At 55.9% G+C, this 17527-nt stretch overlaps 1 protein-coding gene across 1 annotated transcript; it reads left to right on the top strand.

Moving 5' to 3' along the window:
- Nucleotides 1-11018: 11018 nt before the first annotated feature.
- Nucleotides 11019-15465, top strand: MYOG (myogenin; the record flags this gene model as incomplete). The annotated part of the gene is made up of 3 exons (XM_084220724.1): nt 11019-11486; nt 14297-14378; nt 15344-15465. 3 exons carry the CDS (start codon nt 11019-11021, stop codon nt 15463-15465), a joined length of 672 nt encoding a protein of 223 aa, XP_084076850.1.
- Nucleotides 15466-17527: the final 2062 nt, after the last annotated feature.

Here is a 17527-nt window from a genome sequence, read left to right as displayed (position 1 = left end):
CTCACCAGCCCAGGGCATGGGCAAAGGCTGCAGGGGTGGGATGACCAAATGGATACAGAGCCCATTCCTGACAAAGAGGGATCATCAGCTTATTCTCCTGACACCAAGCTGGGGATGCGTCCAAAGAGTGTCAGGGATTCCTTAAAAACCCATGACAAAGAATTTTCTGGGGAACATCAAACACTGGGAAGGTTATTCAGGTCTTCCAGGCTCTTTCTGGGAGTTTTAAGGAGAAAATGTCCTGAGAGCTGCAATGGGTTGTGAAGATCCCAAAGTGTTGGATGATGCTGCTATGGATAAATATCCTTTGCACACAGGGAGAGATGGGATGAAGTGGGACAAACAAGGGCCATGGTGTGGCTTCCTGCACCAGCTCCTGTGAGCTGGGGACAGGAGCAGCCTGTGGCCGTGGCAGGAGGGGAGGGTTGGTGTCTGGCTTGATGCCAGTGGGATGCACCCAAGGCTGTGGCATGTCGGCGCTGGTTGATGAGACCGAACCCTGACTGAACCCCCAGGGTTTGGCAGCAGCCAAGAAATGCTTTTCCAGGGAGACAAGTCAGGGCGTGGGGAGCTCATTTCTGCCCATCTTTCTTCAGCTTTTCTCTGGGGTGTGAGCTTCCTTCTCCTGCCTTAGTTTGCCTGCACAAAGAGCAGCTCCATGGTGCCATTCTGGGTGATCAGGGCAGGAGAAGCTGAGGATTTCTGCACCTCTTCCATCATGGTGACCATCCCACAGCACTTCTGGTCATGGAAAGGGGCCTCTTAACTAGGAAAGTTAATTAGGAGTGTGACTGGTGCCAGCACAGGGATGTCTGCTTGGAGGGCTGATGGCTCTGAGAGACATTAATTAGGACGAGTGACCCCCTGAGTGCCATGGTCTGGTGGGTCCACACAGGATGGCACAAGGCAAAGAGAGAAGCAGCAAACAAAGGGAAACCCTGGAGCTTTTCCAAGGAGGCCTCCACTGTGTTGAGATGCTTTGGAGTGATGGTCACCCTATACTGTTGGGGCCACCACTCTATGTGCCAGTGACACAGAGCCCTGGGGACCTCACTCAGGACACGGCTGGTCAATAACTTGTGCTCAGTTTCTCTCCCATTTATGGGACACACAGCCCTGGGAACCCATCTGGGGAGCAAGGAGACACAGAATTCTGTAGGGTGGTGCATCCCTGTCTGGACTTGGCAGAAGATGCTCAGCAGTGATGACACAGCACAAAAATATCCCAGAAGATAATTTAAATGGGCAAATCCCAGAGAGTGGATGAAGGAAAGGCTGTTTCCCTGTGGACTGCCCATTCCCACAGAGCTCATCCCACGCCTGTCACTCAGAGCAGGCTGGGAAGGGGGCTGGCAGTGCCACCAGAGCACCTAGGGACAAAATGAGTCCTGAGAGGTGCCTGTGATCCATCAGCCCCATGCTGGCATAAGGATGTGCCCCAGTTCCCTCTGGCCTGGGGAGATGCCATATCCATGATGCTGCAGATTCCCACAGCAGCCAAATGGGTCAGGCCCCACTCGGATCCCTGCCAGATGCCAGCCAGATGCTGCCCACAGGCAGCTGGGTCACTGTGCCTTGGCACAACAGGATATTGCCAGGCTTTTGTGCTGCCCTGTCAGGGAGGAACTGCTGAGACATCACTGGGTGGAAGAGAAAACTGCTCCGAGGCCAGGGAGCTCTGGCAGCGCTGTCCCTGGCAGGGCAGTGGGGTAGGGCAGAGGTCTGTCCCAAGGTCCGCCCCCACACCCCAATCCGGGCCCTTTTCCCTCGGCACTGCTGCCTCTTCCTCACCACACCGGGGTTATTTTACTCGCCAGGAGCCCCGGGAGTGTTACCGAGCCAGGCTGAGGGTTGGGAGCCACTCCTGCCACTGCTTCTAGCTGTCTCTATGGGGCAGGAGGGGGTTAAACCTTTCCTGCCAAACAGTTTCAAGGACAGTTCAAAGCCTTTTCCCTCTCTCCAGGGCCACCCCTGGACCAAACCCAGCGCTGTCTGGCCCCTGGTTTCAGTTGCAGTAGCCCGTGGAAGGGCAGGAGGGTGTTGTGGGGAGGGAGGGTGCAGTGACGGCCCTGGAACACCCAGCAGTGATGACAGATCCTTCTGGAGCAAAGACTGGTGTGAAACAGTGGCTGCTCAAGAAAAGGAAAAAAAAAGGCTGTGAGGGACAAAAATGTAAAAGGAAAAATGTGAGTTCTGGATTGCTACAAGGGCTCAATGATGGGAACCACTTCCCTTGATGGATCTCAGAGATGGAAAAATAATTTTTTGATTGATCTTTGGGGAAATATTGGGGAGGGGATGAAGAGCTGAGTAGGTGTTGTGGCTGGAAAAGCCCAGGGCCACTCTCAGACCTGGGCCTGTGATGGCCTGGGGACACCTGGGGACACCATAGGGGTGGTGGAAAATGAGGATTTGGGGTGAAGGAAAAAAACCGGGATGAAGCAGTGACAGCTACACTGGGAATGCCCAAGGAGAACTGGGCTGGGCTGGATCAGTGTCTCTGAGTGAGGAGGGAGAGGTGGCAGAAAAGAAACCATGGTTGCTGCTCCCCAAGCCCATATCTCTCACTTCAGCATTTTGTCCCATATTTCTATTTTTAAATTCCCTGCTTTTAGCTTCCAGCTGTCACTTACAGCTCTTGGGTTTGGTAACGGAGCTTTTCCCCCACTCAGGCTCTCACAGACTGTAACCATCTCACCACCCTCCAAGAGGAAAGCTCTTCTTCCACCCAGCCCCTGCAGCCTCTGAGCCCTGCACCCTGCTGCTGCCCAAATTATTGCTTTCCAACCAATTTAAGGCAAATTCTTTTGTATCCAGAAATTAATTCAGGACAGCGATTCACTGAGTAGATTCTCTGTGTTGTAGGAAAAGCTGTTCAAACCCTTCCCACATACCTAAACCTGCAGATCCCTATGGAAGATATGGAAGATGTGGAAAATTTCTTATCAGCACAGAGGATCCGCCTCCTGCCTCGTTCCACTTTTCTTATTCCATCTGTGATCGTTTCCCCCGCGGCCCTAGAGCGCACTAACTCCGCTGGAGCGGCCCGAGCGCCGGCCAAAGAGCGGCCCGGCCGATCCCCGCGGGACGGCTCGCCCAGGACGGTGACGCTGCAGCGGGACATGGGACATTCCGCGGTGCCCCCGCAGCCGGGAGCAGCGGGGAGACGTTCCCGCAGCCGGGAGCAGCGGGGAGACGTTCCCGCAGCCGGGAGCCCTCCTCGGGAGCGCGGGGCCACGAGTGCCTGCCGCGACTCGGGGTGCATCGGCTCCCGTGGGCCGGAGGTTCTGCTGCCGCCCCCCTCCTGCCAGGCTCGGGGGATCGGGGCAGGGCCGGGGGGGTCACCCAGCCTCACCCCCGGAGCCCCGCAGGAATCCGTGCCCGGAGGGCGCTCGGGGTGCCCCGGACCTGCTGCCACAGCGGGGCCAGAGCACGGCTCCGGGGCTGGAGAGGAGGGAAAAGGGGGGTCCATCAGTGCTGCACAGGGTGTCAGCTGGCGGCTGCAGTTTTGGGGGGGCTGACATCCCCCAGACTGTCTCCGAGCTCTGGGGCAGCAGAGGGTGGGGCGGGGGGGAATGCAGGCACCGCAAATCCCTTGCTGGGAAAGGCTGGGAGAAGCACCAGGCTGAAAGGCAGAGACCCAGACAGGCGTTGTGAAGGCAGTAACCCCAAATTTCCTCTCCTCGCCACAGAAGTAGCCCTTCCCACGAAAACCTGTGGCTGGAGCAGTGCTTGCCATCCGTGTCTGCCTCCTCCATCCGGGCTGGGCAGGTGAGGATGGAGCAGGGAAGGAGCCTCCCGATGTGTGCCCACGACACCCACACCAGCTCACCCTTCCCAAAACATTCCAGGGGGGCGGGAGCTGGGATGTTGAACCTCTGGGGATCCCCTGGGATTAAAAGGCACCCAGGCACTGGAAATGGGGAAATTGGGAAAGAAGCCCAGGGTCCCCTCCTGGGGACAAGGAACCTCCCCATCCCCAGAGCAACTGGGGCTCCCAGTTTCACATCCCTAAATAAATGCTTTTGATGGGGCAGAGACCAACGTGAACTCCCCCCTACCCCAGCCACTGCACTTCCCAAAAGCAATTAAATCCATGGAGCCAAAGGGACCAGATGGGACACGGGCACTGGGAAAGAGCATCTCAAGAGGGACAGAGGAGAAAGAGAATAAATAGAAAAAGATATAATAATAATAGTAATAGTAATAGTAATAGTAATAATACCAATAATAAGACCTATAATATTATAATATTTGTATGTTATACTAAATAATTATTAATATTAGATTGTTTATTATTAATATTATTGATATTATTTTGTATTTCTGCTGGAGAAGAAATAGAGAAGGGAACCCCTCAAATCACACTCCTGTCTCTCCCTACGGGATGAAAGCCAGCTGCTCCCCAAAACAGATTTGGGGGCAAATGTGTCTGCTTCAGCTGAGGCAAAAAATTCCTTCTCCAGGACAATTTCACCCACAAATGAGCAGGAAAACGCAAAGGAAAGTGTTTCCGGGGTGTCCCTCCACTTTCCTGGAGCCTCCCCTTCCCGGATTAGGATGTTTTGGCCCAAAAGATGAATGAGGGAACTGGGACTGGAGCAGGAACCGCAGGAAGCCAAACCCTGGGAGCTATTTTTGGCCGTCAGGCAGGAAAAGCACCTGTTTGGGTCATTACGCCGCGGGAAAAAACAAACCTCGAGATTTTCTCCCATGGGGGGGTTGGAAATAAATAGCTGGGATTTATCCTGCTGGAGAACTGGATCTGGATACAAGGGAAACGCCACGGTTTCCAAATCCTGGTCCCCCCTCTCAGCCGCCAGGGGTCCACCCTGGATCGTGGGGGAGAAGGGCGGGTTCCCCCCAGAAAAGGGGAATTCAAAGGGGTCTGAAATGCTTTTGGGCTCTGGCTGGAGGTGTTCATCCCTAAATCCAGACTCGGCTGTGGATAACCGGGCTGTTGGTGCCCTCTCCTGTCCAGCTGCGGTGGCTGATGCCTCCTGCCATCCCTCCTGCCATCCCTCCTTCATCCCTCCTCTATCCCTCCCGCAGCCCTCCTCCCTTCTTCTGCCGTTCCTCCTGCACGGAGCCGTAGACCTTGAGCCTCCCAGGTCTCATGGGACCCTCGGGCGACCTGACCAAGGAACGGAGGGTTTATCCTCGGTCACAACCTCATGATTCTACAATTTTGCCTTTCAAGGCATTTTTCCTAGCAGGCAGCCAGGGGCTGCATTTCCTCAGTGGCTGGGATGGTCTGGGAGGAGCTTGATCCCCTGAAATGGGGCAGGGGGAGCACCCCAAAACCACCCATCCCGTTTCTGTTCTCTACCCCAAAACCCACCAGGCCTTCTCACCCCTCCCAAGCCGCCCTCATCCTCCCGGCTCTCCTCCCCCCGCCTGTGCTCTCTAGGAGCGGGACATCCCCGGACGGGGCTGGCCCAGGGACGCCCCCGGGGTGCAGCTCTGCCCGGCCCGGGCCGGGATTCTCCTCCATCCCCGGAGCGCTGCCCGAGCGGCGACAGCTGGGAATGCGAGAGGGGGTCGGGGTTTGCTGAGGCTCGGCGCCCCGAACAGGGGGGAAATCGGGGAGGGGGGCACGGAAAGCTCTGCCCCTGCCAGGGGAATTTTCAGGGTGGGGCCCCTCCGGAAGGGCTGGGGGCCCCTCCCTGGGGACCGGCGCGTCTGGCATCACTGCTGGCATGTCAAGGGGGGGAGTCTGTTGACCCTTGTCCCCGGGGAATCCCACGCTGAAGCCACAAAATCGTCACAACCCTCCCTCCCTGTCTCTCCAAGTTACCATGGGGTGCCCTTCATGGCTGGAAGAGGAGGCTAGGTGTCACCTCTCCTTGTGCCAAAATTTGCTGTCACTTGGGGTGGGAGCCGAAAAATACAGGAGTCACTGGTGTACGAAAGCTCAACATGTGCATCACAAGCTCTTTTCCTCTACTCACCAGACCTTGGTCCTGCAGCATCAGCCCCAGTCGGGCCATGGAGGGCAGGGAACATGCCCACCACGGGAACAAGCTGATGGTCACCCACCCAGGACACCTGGCTGGCAGTCGCCCAGATCCCCCCTGCCCTCCCTGCTGGTTCCAGGCGTCCCATGTCAGGGCTTCCCTGCCGAGGCACACTGCTGTCCCTGCCAAGGGACACTGCTGTCCCCAGGTCCCATCCCCGGGCCTCATGCCCTCCCCTGCCTGGACAGCTGTCCCCTCTTGGGGTCAAACAGCCGCCACATGTCACTGCTGAATCCCTCACATTCATGGGTCTTCTTCTGAACCCCCACCTGTCCTGCAGCTTGCTCCTGCCACAGTGTCCACTCCAGGGAAAACAACCCCTTGTTGACAACTCAAGTTCCCCCTGCTCCTCCCTTGGTAACACATGTGGGGACAGCCTGGCCAGTGCCACCCTGCAGGGGATGAGGCAGCTGGGGATGCCCCTGGCCTGGTGGCACGGGGGGTCCAGAAGGGAAACCCTACTGTGGGGCTCACTAATGGGGGTCCTGCTGGGTGAATCCCTCCTCTAGCTGTAATGTGGGGCTAGGGCCTGTGAAGGGGAAGGGTCATGTCCAGGCCATTGGGTCATGGAGCAAGGGAGGCCATGGAGGGGCAGAAACACGGGAGGTTTAGTGCTGCAGGGGGGCAGAGCATCCCCTGAGCAGTGTGAGCAAGGAGGGAGGTCAGGGCACCCAATGTGGTCCCCTGGCTGGGAACCAGCAGACTCGTGGGTCAGGGTACCTGGTTTTGTCCCCAAATGGGGATCCTGGTGGGTTAGGGCACACAGGGTGATTGCAGCAGGTCACCCACTGAAATTCATAGACAGGGCCTAGTGGCTTGGTATGTTGGGGCAACCAGTATTGTCCCCAAACTGGGATAAAGTGCGCTGGAGGCTACTCAGCCACCAGCCCCTCTCTGTAGGTTTTACCTGGGAGGGAGGTAAGGGACCGACAAAGACAGTTAATAACAGAAATAAAACTGTTCTCCAGAGAGATTTTAGACCTCCATGATGATCCCTGATTTCCTGATGGGGAAACTGGGGCACCTGGAGTGCAGGGGAGTGAGGGGGCACCAAGGGTGCTGAGCCCGATGGGGACACAAGAGCTGCAGGAGCAGCCCTGTCCCACCAGGGAACTGAAGCTGGACCAGTTGGCACTTACAGGTGAGGGAGGGATTGTCTGCTGGTGCTGTCACCACTGCTGCCATTCCTACCAGGACAGACAGCAGGACATCATCCTCCATTGCTCTCCCCACAGGCTGGACCCCAAACTAACCCCAAATCCCCAGCAGCATGAGATGTAGATGTGCAAAGCCTCGGACTGGGGCTGAACAGCGAGGCTCTGCCGAGCCCCATCCAGGCCGAGCAGCTGTCGCCATCCCAAATCTCCGGCGAGCAGGCACGTCGGAAATCCCGGGTGTCGGAGGAGAGGTCTGCTCCACATTCCTTGGCCGAGCGTGGGGACAGGGCCAAGCATCTCCCCGCCGCCTGCAGCTGCTCCCAAATATGTTACAACTTGTCACAGCGGGAGGAAGGGATGTCGATGAGCCTGGAAAGCGAGAGGGGATGTGGGACGGTGGGGTGCCCGTTGGGGGTGGGAGGGTGGGTCCAACTGGAAGTCGCATTTTGGTGAGTCTCCTTCCTGTGCTGAAATCCCAGAGGGATGATGTCTGCTGAGCCCTGGCTTTCCCCCTTTTCCCCATCAGTGGGATGGTCTGGTACCCTGGGTTGTAGATGCTGCTTGGGGCATCCAGATCTCTTCACCAGCCTGCAAACACAGGTTTTTCTGCCCTTTCCAGTAGGAGCTGGCCAGCATCATCCCCACCATCGCTGCTCCAGCATGGACACGGCGCAGCTCCATGCCCCAGGCAGGGCAGTGCAACCCGTGTGTACAGCTCCGAGCAGGGAACAGGGACATGCACTGGTTAAGGCTCTGTGCACTGGGAGGGACACTCCCCAGGCTGCAACACGCTCACGCGTATCCCCAAAACTCAGCAAATTCAGACCATCAAACGTGGTGGGAAAGCAAAACAGCCGAGGCAGCCCCTGGGTGTCTCTCCGTGACCCTGCTCCGTGGACCTGGCCACCGGCTTGGGAAGCTGCCCCGGAGGAGCAAGGACAAACCCTCCTCTCTGGGATTTTCTCAATGGACGGGTATTTTTAGCTCTGGGCTCGTGGCTGCCCTCCCCGCCAGCTGTGTCGGGGTGAGCCGTCCCCGCGAGGCCCCCGCCGGCCGGGAAAAGGTCACCCCGTGACGGATCGCAGCACGTTCTGCCCGGGGCTCACACAGCGTCACTTTGTGTTGCCTCCCAGCCGCCACCATCCATCACGGGATAACCTGACAGCTGGCAGCACAGTCCTAATCCCCCCTCGGCTCCGAATTACCCGGGCGCAGCCTCGGCCGCCGTGGGCACCCATGGGACCGGGAAAAGCCGCACTCACCCGTCCCCAGCAGGTGCCTTTGTGGGGGGAGGGGGGTGGCCATGATGGGAGCCCCCCTGTAGCCCAGACATGGGGTGCCTTGATCATGGCTACGTGTCCAATGGGATTCATTATCTGTGATTTGATATTCACTGGGATGAGACCGCTGGACCTACAGACCCCAGACCCCACCGTGTCCCTCCTCCGTGGGATCATCCACGGCATGGAGGGGCTGAAAGAGCTGCAGAGCTGCAGTTGGGTGGGCACAGCATTATCCCTGCTCCCACATCACTGGATGAGACCCCCAAATGGAGCTGGAGCGAGTGCAGCTGCTGCAGCAGTGCAGCTGCCAGTGGGATCCCTCTTCCCAGTGTCCACCCCACGCTGGCACTGAGTGCCCTTTCCTCCCCATCTCTTTAAGATGCCTTCTGCCTCCCCTGCCAGTTCAGCCGTGGGTACATAGTGGCCTTGGTGGCCCTGTTGGGCCTGGCTTGTGCCACTTCTCCAGCTGGGGACATGTGGCTGGTGCTGCCCCACCAGTGCTGCCCCTGGTTATGAACTGACAAATGCTTGACCAGTCTCCTGTGCAGGTCAGCCACGTGCCCCTGGAGCCCATTATGTCACTACTTTGTCTTTCACCCTCCAAACATACTCCTGCAATTCCAAAACACCCATTTATACCTGACACCTCTCACCCAGGAATGTGGCTGCAGCTCAAGAGGCTCACTGGGGTCATGTCCACCAAGTGCCACTAATAAAAGTCCCCCTGAGTGACTCAAGCTGATTGATGTGATGGTGTGGGGCTGACCTGAAGACCTCAGCCTCAGCTTATCCACTCCTACAGCACCTGTGCACACCTGAGGGATGAATCCTGCCTCTTCCCTACCCTTTTAGTGCTTTTTCTTTAGGCAAGGGCCAAGCTGATGCTCTAATTTTTTCCTTCTTGAGTATTTTGGAGTTTGACTGACAATGGGGAGCGCAGGGGCTGTGCCAAGGGTGAACCTCAAGGCTGCAGGTCCTGCTTTCCTTAGTGCAGACTTTCATAGATGTTAAAGCTGTGGGGACAGCAAATCACAGGGCTGGGACCCCAGGAGAGCAGGAATTGGGGTGAGGAGGTGTTGGAAAACTGGCTGCAAAGAAATCACAAAGCAAGAAGAGCATCATGACAGGTTCCAACAAGGCCAGAAAGGAATCCCAAGTGAGCAAGGGTGCTGATAGTGGGCACAGGGAATGTGCTACAGCACAGCCTCTCCAAGGAGGGGGAATTTGGGGAAGGAGAATCCCAGCAGGGTTGGCCCTGCACTTTGCTGACATTCTTTCCACTGACCGATCCCTCAGCTGGAATCTGGCCTGGAGGAGGAATAGGAGGAGATGGGAGATGGTTTGTGATGTTCCAGATGGAAAAAAAAATCCCTCTGAATTAAAGACAAAGCTGGAGAGATGTAGCCAAGCCATTGGAGTCAGCAGGGAAGGGATGGGGATGAGTTAAAATCCCCCTCACGCTGCTGCTGCTGGGTGAGCCTCAGTTTCCCAATCAGGAATGCATGAGCAATGTGTCCTTTCTGGGACAGGCGAGCGTCAGGATGGCATTTGGGTCTTTGGTTAGCCACAGGTACAGAGGCCAGCACAGGAGAGCAGGTGGGATGAGGCACTGCCAGCTGGGAGAGGGCTGAGCCCAGCCTGGCTCTGCTGGAACCTGGAGACACGTAGGAGAAGGTGTCCTTTGAGTTTGGTGCATGGGACTAGCCAGAAACGTGGATTTTGTGACACAAATGTGATAAGGAACTTGACTGGGCACCCACGGCAGAGGAAAGGTTGGGCTTTGGCTCTGTCCTGCCTGCTCCTGCTTGCTGTGTCCCTGAGGGACAGGCAGCAGGCACAGCAGCTGGGACCAGGACTGGTGAGCACGGAGTGGAGTGTCCACAGAGACGGGACTGGAGCCCAGGGTGCTCCCTGCACTGGGATATCCCGCCCGGGGCTGGATTCCAAGGCTTTCCCGAGGCTTCAGCAGAAGTGGGATCAGTGCAACACGGACCGGCAGGATGGGACCATGGGGAATATGGGGCAGAGCGGGATCGGGAGGTGGGAAGGGCTGCGAAGGGGACGATGCTGTGGTGGTGTCGAGTCCCACCGCAGGGAAGGCACAGATTTGCGATACCGAGGGATCCAGGGGGGCAGCCTGAAGGGATGGGGGTTCCCTGGTCAGGCAGACCGAGCACGAGGCCACCACGGTTCCCCCAGCCCAGCCGTAACTGAAGGGACCAGATGAGGCAGGAATGCCGGGGGGGAGCTGGCAGCCGCCCGCCGTCCCCAGTGGCACCTCGGGGCTGACACAAAGCCCTTGTTCGGGCCCAGCCGAGCTATGCCAGCCCCCCCAGCCCCGCCGGGCCGGGCACTGTAATCCCCGTGGGGAGAGCACATAGAATCAGACGGACAAGTTTTGATGTGAGGCAGCAGCTTAGGGTGGGCTCAAGTTTCCTTTGGGTTTTCTATATTTATCTCCGTGATTTAATGCCAGCGCCGGGGTTTAAATGGCACCAAGCAGTTGGCGCGGGGAGAGGGAGCAGCCGTCGCCGAGCCGCGCACACGTCCCCGAGCCGCCCATGGAGCTCTTCGAGACCAACCCGTATTTCTTCCCGGAGCAGAGATTTTACGATGGGGAAAACTTTCTGGGCTCCCGCTTGCAGGCCTACGAGCCCGCGGCGTTCCCCGAGCGCGCCGAGGCGGCCCTGTGCGCCGAGGGCAGGGCGGCTCTGGAGGACAAGGAGGCGCTGGGCGAGCACTGTCCCGGGCAGTGCCTGCCCTGGGCCTGCAAGGTGTGCAAGAGGAAATCCGTGTCCATGGACCGCCGGCGCGCGGCCACGCTGCGGGAGAAGCGGCGGCTCAAGAAGGTGAACGAGGCGTTCGAGGCTCTGAAGCGCAGCACCCTCCTGAACCCCAACCAGCGGCTGCCCAAGGTGGAGATCCTGCGCAGCGCCATCCAGTACATCGAGCGGCTGCAGAGCCTGCTCAGCTCCCTCAACCAGCAGGAGCGGGAGCAGCGGGAGCTGCGCTTCCGGCCCCAGCCCGCCGTGAGTGCCCGCGGTGCCCCCGCTCCCCGGCTGCGGGAGGGGTGCGGGAGGGGTGCCCCGTGGGGGGATCAGCGTGGGGGGACGCTCTATGGGGTGATGCTATTCGGGGGGACACTCCGTGGGAGCAGGGCTATATGGGACTGATGCTCTGTGGGAACAATGCCCTATGAAGGTGACTTACTCTATGGGATGATGCTCTGTAGGAGGATGCCATTTAGGGGTGATGCTCGATGGGAGCGATGCCTGATGTGGGGTCATTTTGGAGTGCCATTCTGTGGCAGAGATGCTCTAAGGGGACAATGCCCTGTGGAGGTTATGCCCTATGGAGGTGACACTCTATGGGGTTGATGTCATATGGGAATGAGGTTCTGTGGGGATGATGTCATTTTGAGGTGTCCATTCTACACGGGTGATGCATTATGGGGTGATGCTTTAAGGGGTTGATGCCATTTCAGGGTTAAGGCCTGTGGGAGTGATGCCATAGGGGAGGGATTCTCCATGGGGATATGGCTCTATGGGGTGATGCCCTGTGGGGCAGAAGCTCTGGGGCACTGGGTCCTGCTGGGGGGGGAACAGGACCCCAGCTCTGGGGTGGGACAGACACTGCCATCTTGGGACACTGGTGGATGTGTGTCCTGCACGGGGGCACGGAGACAATGATCCAACCCTGCCGAGTGCTCACATCCCTGTGGGAAAGGGGCCACTGCCACTCTGTCCCTGGGAATGGCTGCACTGGGGCCGTGCATGTGAGTGACACGTGGGCCTGGGCTGGGGAGGGGTGGGAATGGTGAAAATGAAGGAAACAACATAGAACTAACTAAATGAAAATATAACAGAACATAACAATTAATAATATTAAATACTAAATACAAAAATAGAAATACAAATATGAAATATACAAAAAATATAAAGCCTAAAATATAAAATAAAATTAACACTCCCTGTTCACACCCAGGCAGAGGAAGGGATGAGAGGGATGGCACAGGGACAGCTCTGGTTTCTAGGACCAAAGGGGCCCATTTGGCCACTGGCTGAGGACACTCAGTAGTTGTGTCCTGCCACCATCCCCAGAGAGCCAAGACCTGTCACTCCACAAGAGTGTAGTCATTTAACCAAGTTTTTGAGAGGTATTTTCACCTGCCCCCTGATTCCTGTGGATGGCTGGGTATGTGCTTCCCTGCTGCTCTGAGGTTTGGATCTGCCAACGCACAGAGAGCTGAAACTACAGCTACAGGTCTAGGGAGAGATGGAATAGATAGATGTAGGGGTATGCATTGGTATAGGCATTGATGATATGGGTTCTATAGATCCAGAGATCATACAGACAAATTAGAGATGAAATTGATATGGATATGATAGCTATAGAGATAGATACAAATTATAGAGATAGATTATATCTAGGTAATATAGACAGTGATAAAGATTATATAGATTATTTATAGACATTTATATATAAATGATATACAGGTATATCTATAGATACAGATTATGGAGATATAGATAATGTAGATATGGATGATATAGATACAGAAATAGGTAATGTAGATATGGATATAAATATGACACATAGAGATATGGATATATATAGAGAGAGAGTGAGAGAGAAAAGATCCATATAGATATAGATGTAGATAGATACAGATACAGATATATATATATAGGTATAGATACAGATATAGATAGATACAGATTACAGGTACAGGTACAGGTACAGATATGGAAGGACTTTTTCAGAGGCCCAGAAGAGGGAATCCCTCATCTCCTTCCAGACTAAGGGATTTTAAGGGCCAAACCAGTAGGTATCCAGGTAGTCCAATTTAATGCTGAATAAATGAATGAAAAAGTATTTAGGCTCTATCCTACATATTAGTGGGACTTCCCAGTATCCACTTTAATGCCAGAATCCCCTTGGATACCAGAATCCAATATCCACTTCCCAGAATCCACTTATATTTGCAAATGTGCCCAAAACCGTGCTGAGCTGTCCCTTTGTCACTTCTGTTCTGAGCTGCCCCTTCTCCCAAGTGCAGCCAGGGGTTCACATACTGATGCAAAAGCCAATATTTTGAGGGAAAAAATGATCATACCTCGAAGAATTTCCTGCTTTATTGGGAAATAAGACCAAGTGTTAATTAATTATCCTGTGTTGCCATGAGCTTGTAGAGCCAAAATGCCATTCTAGTCTGCTACAAAGAGCTGGGTCTGTGGGGTTGCTCATATAAATCACTTTTGGGGTTTTACCTGAGCTGACACCCATTCACAGACAAAGACACACCCGAAAAAAGTGAATTCCAAGCTGGCTGAATAATGCGCCCATTTTTCATGCTGTCAGCTCTTTTCTCCAAAACCACTCAGCCCCAAATCCACAAATCAAACTGCCAAAAGCTTTTCCCAGTCATCCCCCTCAGGATGGCCTGAGGGTATCCAGCCCATGTATCATTTTTTACAAGCCTGGTTAGGTGATTTTTAGTAAAAAGGTGTTTTGCCCAAGGCCATTTGTTCATCTCCAGCCCTTTTTCATAATCAGTGGGGAAAGAGACACCTCTTAGCATGCAGTGAGCAGGGAGCCCCATTTCTCTGTGGTCAGTGTCCCAAAAAAAGGAGGTTTTCCCAGCCTTTGTGGTTAAGGAAGCACCTGTCCCTGGTGGGTCCTAGGGACCCTGTGTGCAGTTGGCTCCTCCAGGTGGGATGGACATGCCCCCTCCACAGGGTTTGGTGCTGTAGGATGGGCTCCCAGGTGTTTCTGGGGATGCTGGTGGGGTTTGGCTGTGCCAGAGGAGGTGACACACAGTTGCTCTGGGCTCCTGCAGGCAGCCAGCAACTGCGGGTCCGGCAGCTCCTCCTGCAGCCCGGAGTGGAGCAGCCAGCTGGAGTTCAGCACCAACACTGCAGGTAACGCCCTCCTCGCCCCCCTCGGGCATCCCACGGCCCCGCTGGGCTTTGCAGGGAGTGGGAAGGAACCTTGCCCTTCTCTCCCTGTCCCACTGCTGCAGAGTGATGAGCTGAGAAATCCTACAGAACCTCCTTGGCTCAATTCTCAGCAATTCAGGGTTCTCCGAGCTCTGATTTCACCAAAACACCAACCCCTGGGAGCAGTAGCAGCCTGGGGCCCTGATGCCTTCATCCCCAGCAAGGGTTTCATCTGCTGCCCTCCCTTAGCTTGGCTGGGCATCACTGGGCATGGCTGGGCATAGCTGAGCATGGCTGGCCAGTGCTGCCCCAGCCCCCCTTCCCTCCCTACACCCCCTCGGCAGCTGTTGATCTTTTTTTCCATGCTTGCCATTATCCCAGCCCCTGCCAAATCCACCTGTTATTTTCCCCAGAAGGCAGAAACTTAAATCTCATTTTCCAGTAGAGATTAAAAACTATAAAGGATCTAAAAGTCCCACTCCCTGTTGCTCTCTCATCCTTCCCCAGGGTGGGGGCTGGCAGCAGGTCCCTAGGTCCCTCTGGCAATTCTATGACCCCATGGCCATCATGGGGTCATAGAATTGTAGAAAAGAATCAACAAATTGTTACGGATGCAAAAGATCATCAAGTCCAACCCTCAGCCATGTTCACCACTAATCTACCTCCACTTGAGCAGAAGCAGGAGCCATCTCCAGCACATAGTTCCCATTCCCAGCAGTGTCCTCATACCTTGCTCCCGCAGATCCCATTCCCAGCAGTGTCCTCACCCCTCTGTCTCCCCAGATCCCATTCCCAGCAGTGCCCTCACCCCTCTGTCTCCCCAGATCCCATTCCCAGCAGTGTCCTCACCCCTCTGTCTCCCCAGATCCCATTCCCAGCAGTGTCCTCACCTCTCTGTCTCCCCAGATCCCATTCCCAGCAGTGTCCTCACCCCTCTGTCTCCCCAGATCACCTCCTGGCTGACGAGGCAGCCGAGGAGCGCAACCTGCACTCGCTGTCCTCCATCGTGGAGAGCATTGCTGTGGAGGATGTGGCTGTGACGTTCCCGGAGGAGCGGGGTCAAAACTGAGCTGGTGCAAACCCCGGCGGCTCCTTGACATGGTAACGGGGTGGAAATGAGATGCCAGAAGGGTCCAGCTGCTGGAAATCACATCCACCCCTCCTGCTGTGGGCTGCACGGCTGACACCACTCGGCTCCCTCCCCACTCCTCGGAGCGCTCCTGCCAGGCTGCAAGAAGAACAGGCAGAGGTGGGGTGGGGCAGCGGCCGCAGGTCCTGGAGGGGCTTCCCAGGGCCAGGCCCTGCTCCACTGCCCAGCCAGGGACGGGCAGGTTTAGGGCCAAGGTGTGTGCTGGGTTCGCTTTGAGTTTTCCAGGTGCTCCTTGACCAAGGTCTCTGTCCAGCCGGTGTCCGGTGGTGCTGACCCGGAGCCCACCTGTCTTTTCTACTGAACGCTGTGTGCAGTTGCCATTTAGGGTTTTTTTAATTATTATTTTTGCTAACTTATTTGGATTCTTTTTTAAATAAAGGCATTCTTGTTTGGACAGCTTGGGGTTTCCTTTACTGTTGCCCTGCCCTGCCCCTCCTCAGTTCCACAATCCCCAAATCCAGGCTGGAGATTTTCATACCAGTAAATCCAGCTGGACCTCAGCACATTCACTCAGTTGGGAAATGGATGTGCCACACTTCAATTAGCCCTACACCAACCAGTGATTTCACTGGTGTTTAACTGGGGTTCAGCCTTGCACCCCAAAAATCTCGAGGGAGCAAGAGATTAATGATATTTTTTATTTGGGCTCTACAAAGGAGGCTCAAAGCCAGCACTTTTAAAATCCTGTTTATTGGAACACACATACATCCTTTCCTGACCCGATCCAGGGTTTGGAGTCCATGCAGTACCAGTAATATGACGAAAGAAATAGGGCATCGATATAAAGGGCTCACTGACTCTTCAAATTAAAAAAATATTTAGTACTGTATTAGGCAAATGATACACCAAAAAGACGCTGTGACTGTAGAGTCTCTCAGATATTGCACTTCCAGACAGCACATGATAAGTATAAGGTCATTCCAGCCATCAATAAATATCACATCAGAAATAGGGGCCACACAAGGCAAACGTGGCATGAGGAGACAAAGAGATCCTACCCTATGGAAGAAATGGGAAGAGTTAAGAGCCTCCTGGATCGACCCCTGCCAGGAGGCAGGAGGGGAGAGCATCTCCTCTGCACCCAGAGGGGAAGGGTGGGCACATCCCGGGGGTGGAGGGGGCTCCTGTTGTCTCCCTGGGCACCCAAGGAGGGTCCCCTCTCCTGTGGGTGCCGGACACCGTCCCCGTGAGCCGTGTGGGGCGGTCCCAGGCACAGCCCCCCCGAACAGGGCACCTGACAGCACCAAAATCAGCACCTTGCCCACCCAGCCCTGGGCAGACACTGCCCTCCTCGCCTCACGCTGGGCCCCCTTCATCCCACCCAGCACCAGCCCTGGCACTGCCCTGGCCCCTCCAAGGGCAGCTCCTTGCCCAGCCACCCTGGAAGGAGGATTTTCACGAGCCTGAATCTTCCTTGGCTTCAAGTCCTGTGGCCAGCAGCATCCCCGATGCCCAGGGCTCAGGTGAGTGAGTGCAGCCTCGTGGCAGATTGGCAACATGAACCAGGCAGGAGAGAGGTTTCCAAACATCGCAGACACTTTGGGGGTGTCTGTGCTGCTCCCCAGATTGCACCATGCCAGGACAGCATCTGGAGCACATCCATGGCCCAGCCAGCGCAGGAGAAGTGGGGGACAGGCCACGGTGGGAGCCACAGGAGCCGGGGGAAGCAGGGGGTGCATGAGCAGGAGGGACAGTCTTGTCAATCCACAGCAGTGACAGTCTGTGGGTCGGGGCCGAGGAACAGGCACAGGCTGGGCTCTTGTCCTGGAAGGCAGCCAGCACGTGGCGTACAGACATGGGGATTTGCTGAGGAGCAAAGTGGGAAAGGCCCCGTGAGGATGCTGGCTCAGTTCCACCTGTGCCCCCACTGGCCAACAAACCCAGATGGAATCAGCATTGGATCCTCCTGGCACAGGGCAACCATGGCACAGGGCACAGCAGAAGCCTCCCTGAAGTGCTTGACTATCCTTCCCTCACCCAC

This window comes from Fringilla coelebs, assembly GCF_963513975.1.
Source record: "Fringilla coelebs genome assembly, chromosome: 23".
Taxonomy (NCBI): Eukaryota; Metazoa; Chordata; class Aves; order Passeriformes; family Fringillidae; genus Fringilla; species Fringilla coelebs.
The sequence above is the reverse complement of the archived record's forward strand: the minus strand, read 5'-3'. Positions and strand labels throughout refer to the sequence as shown.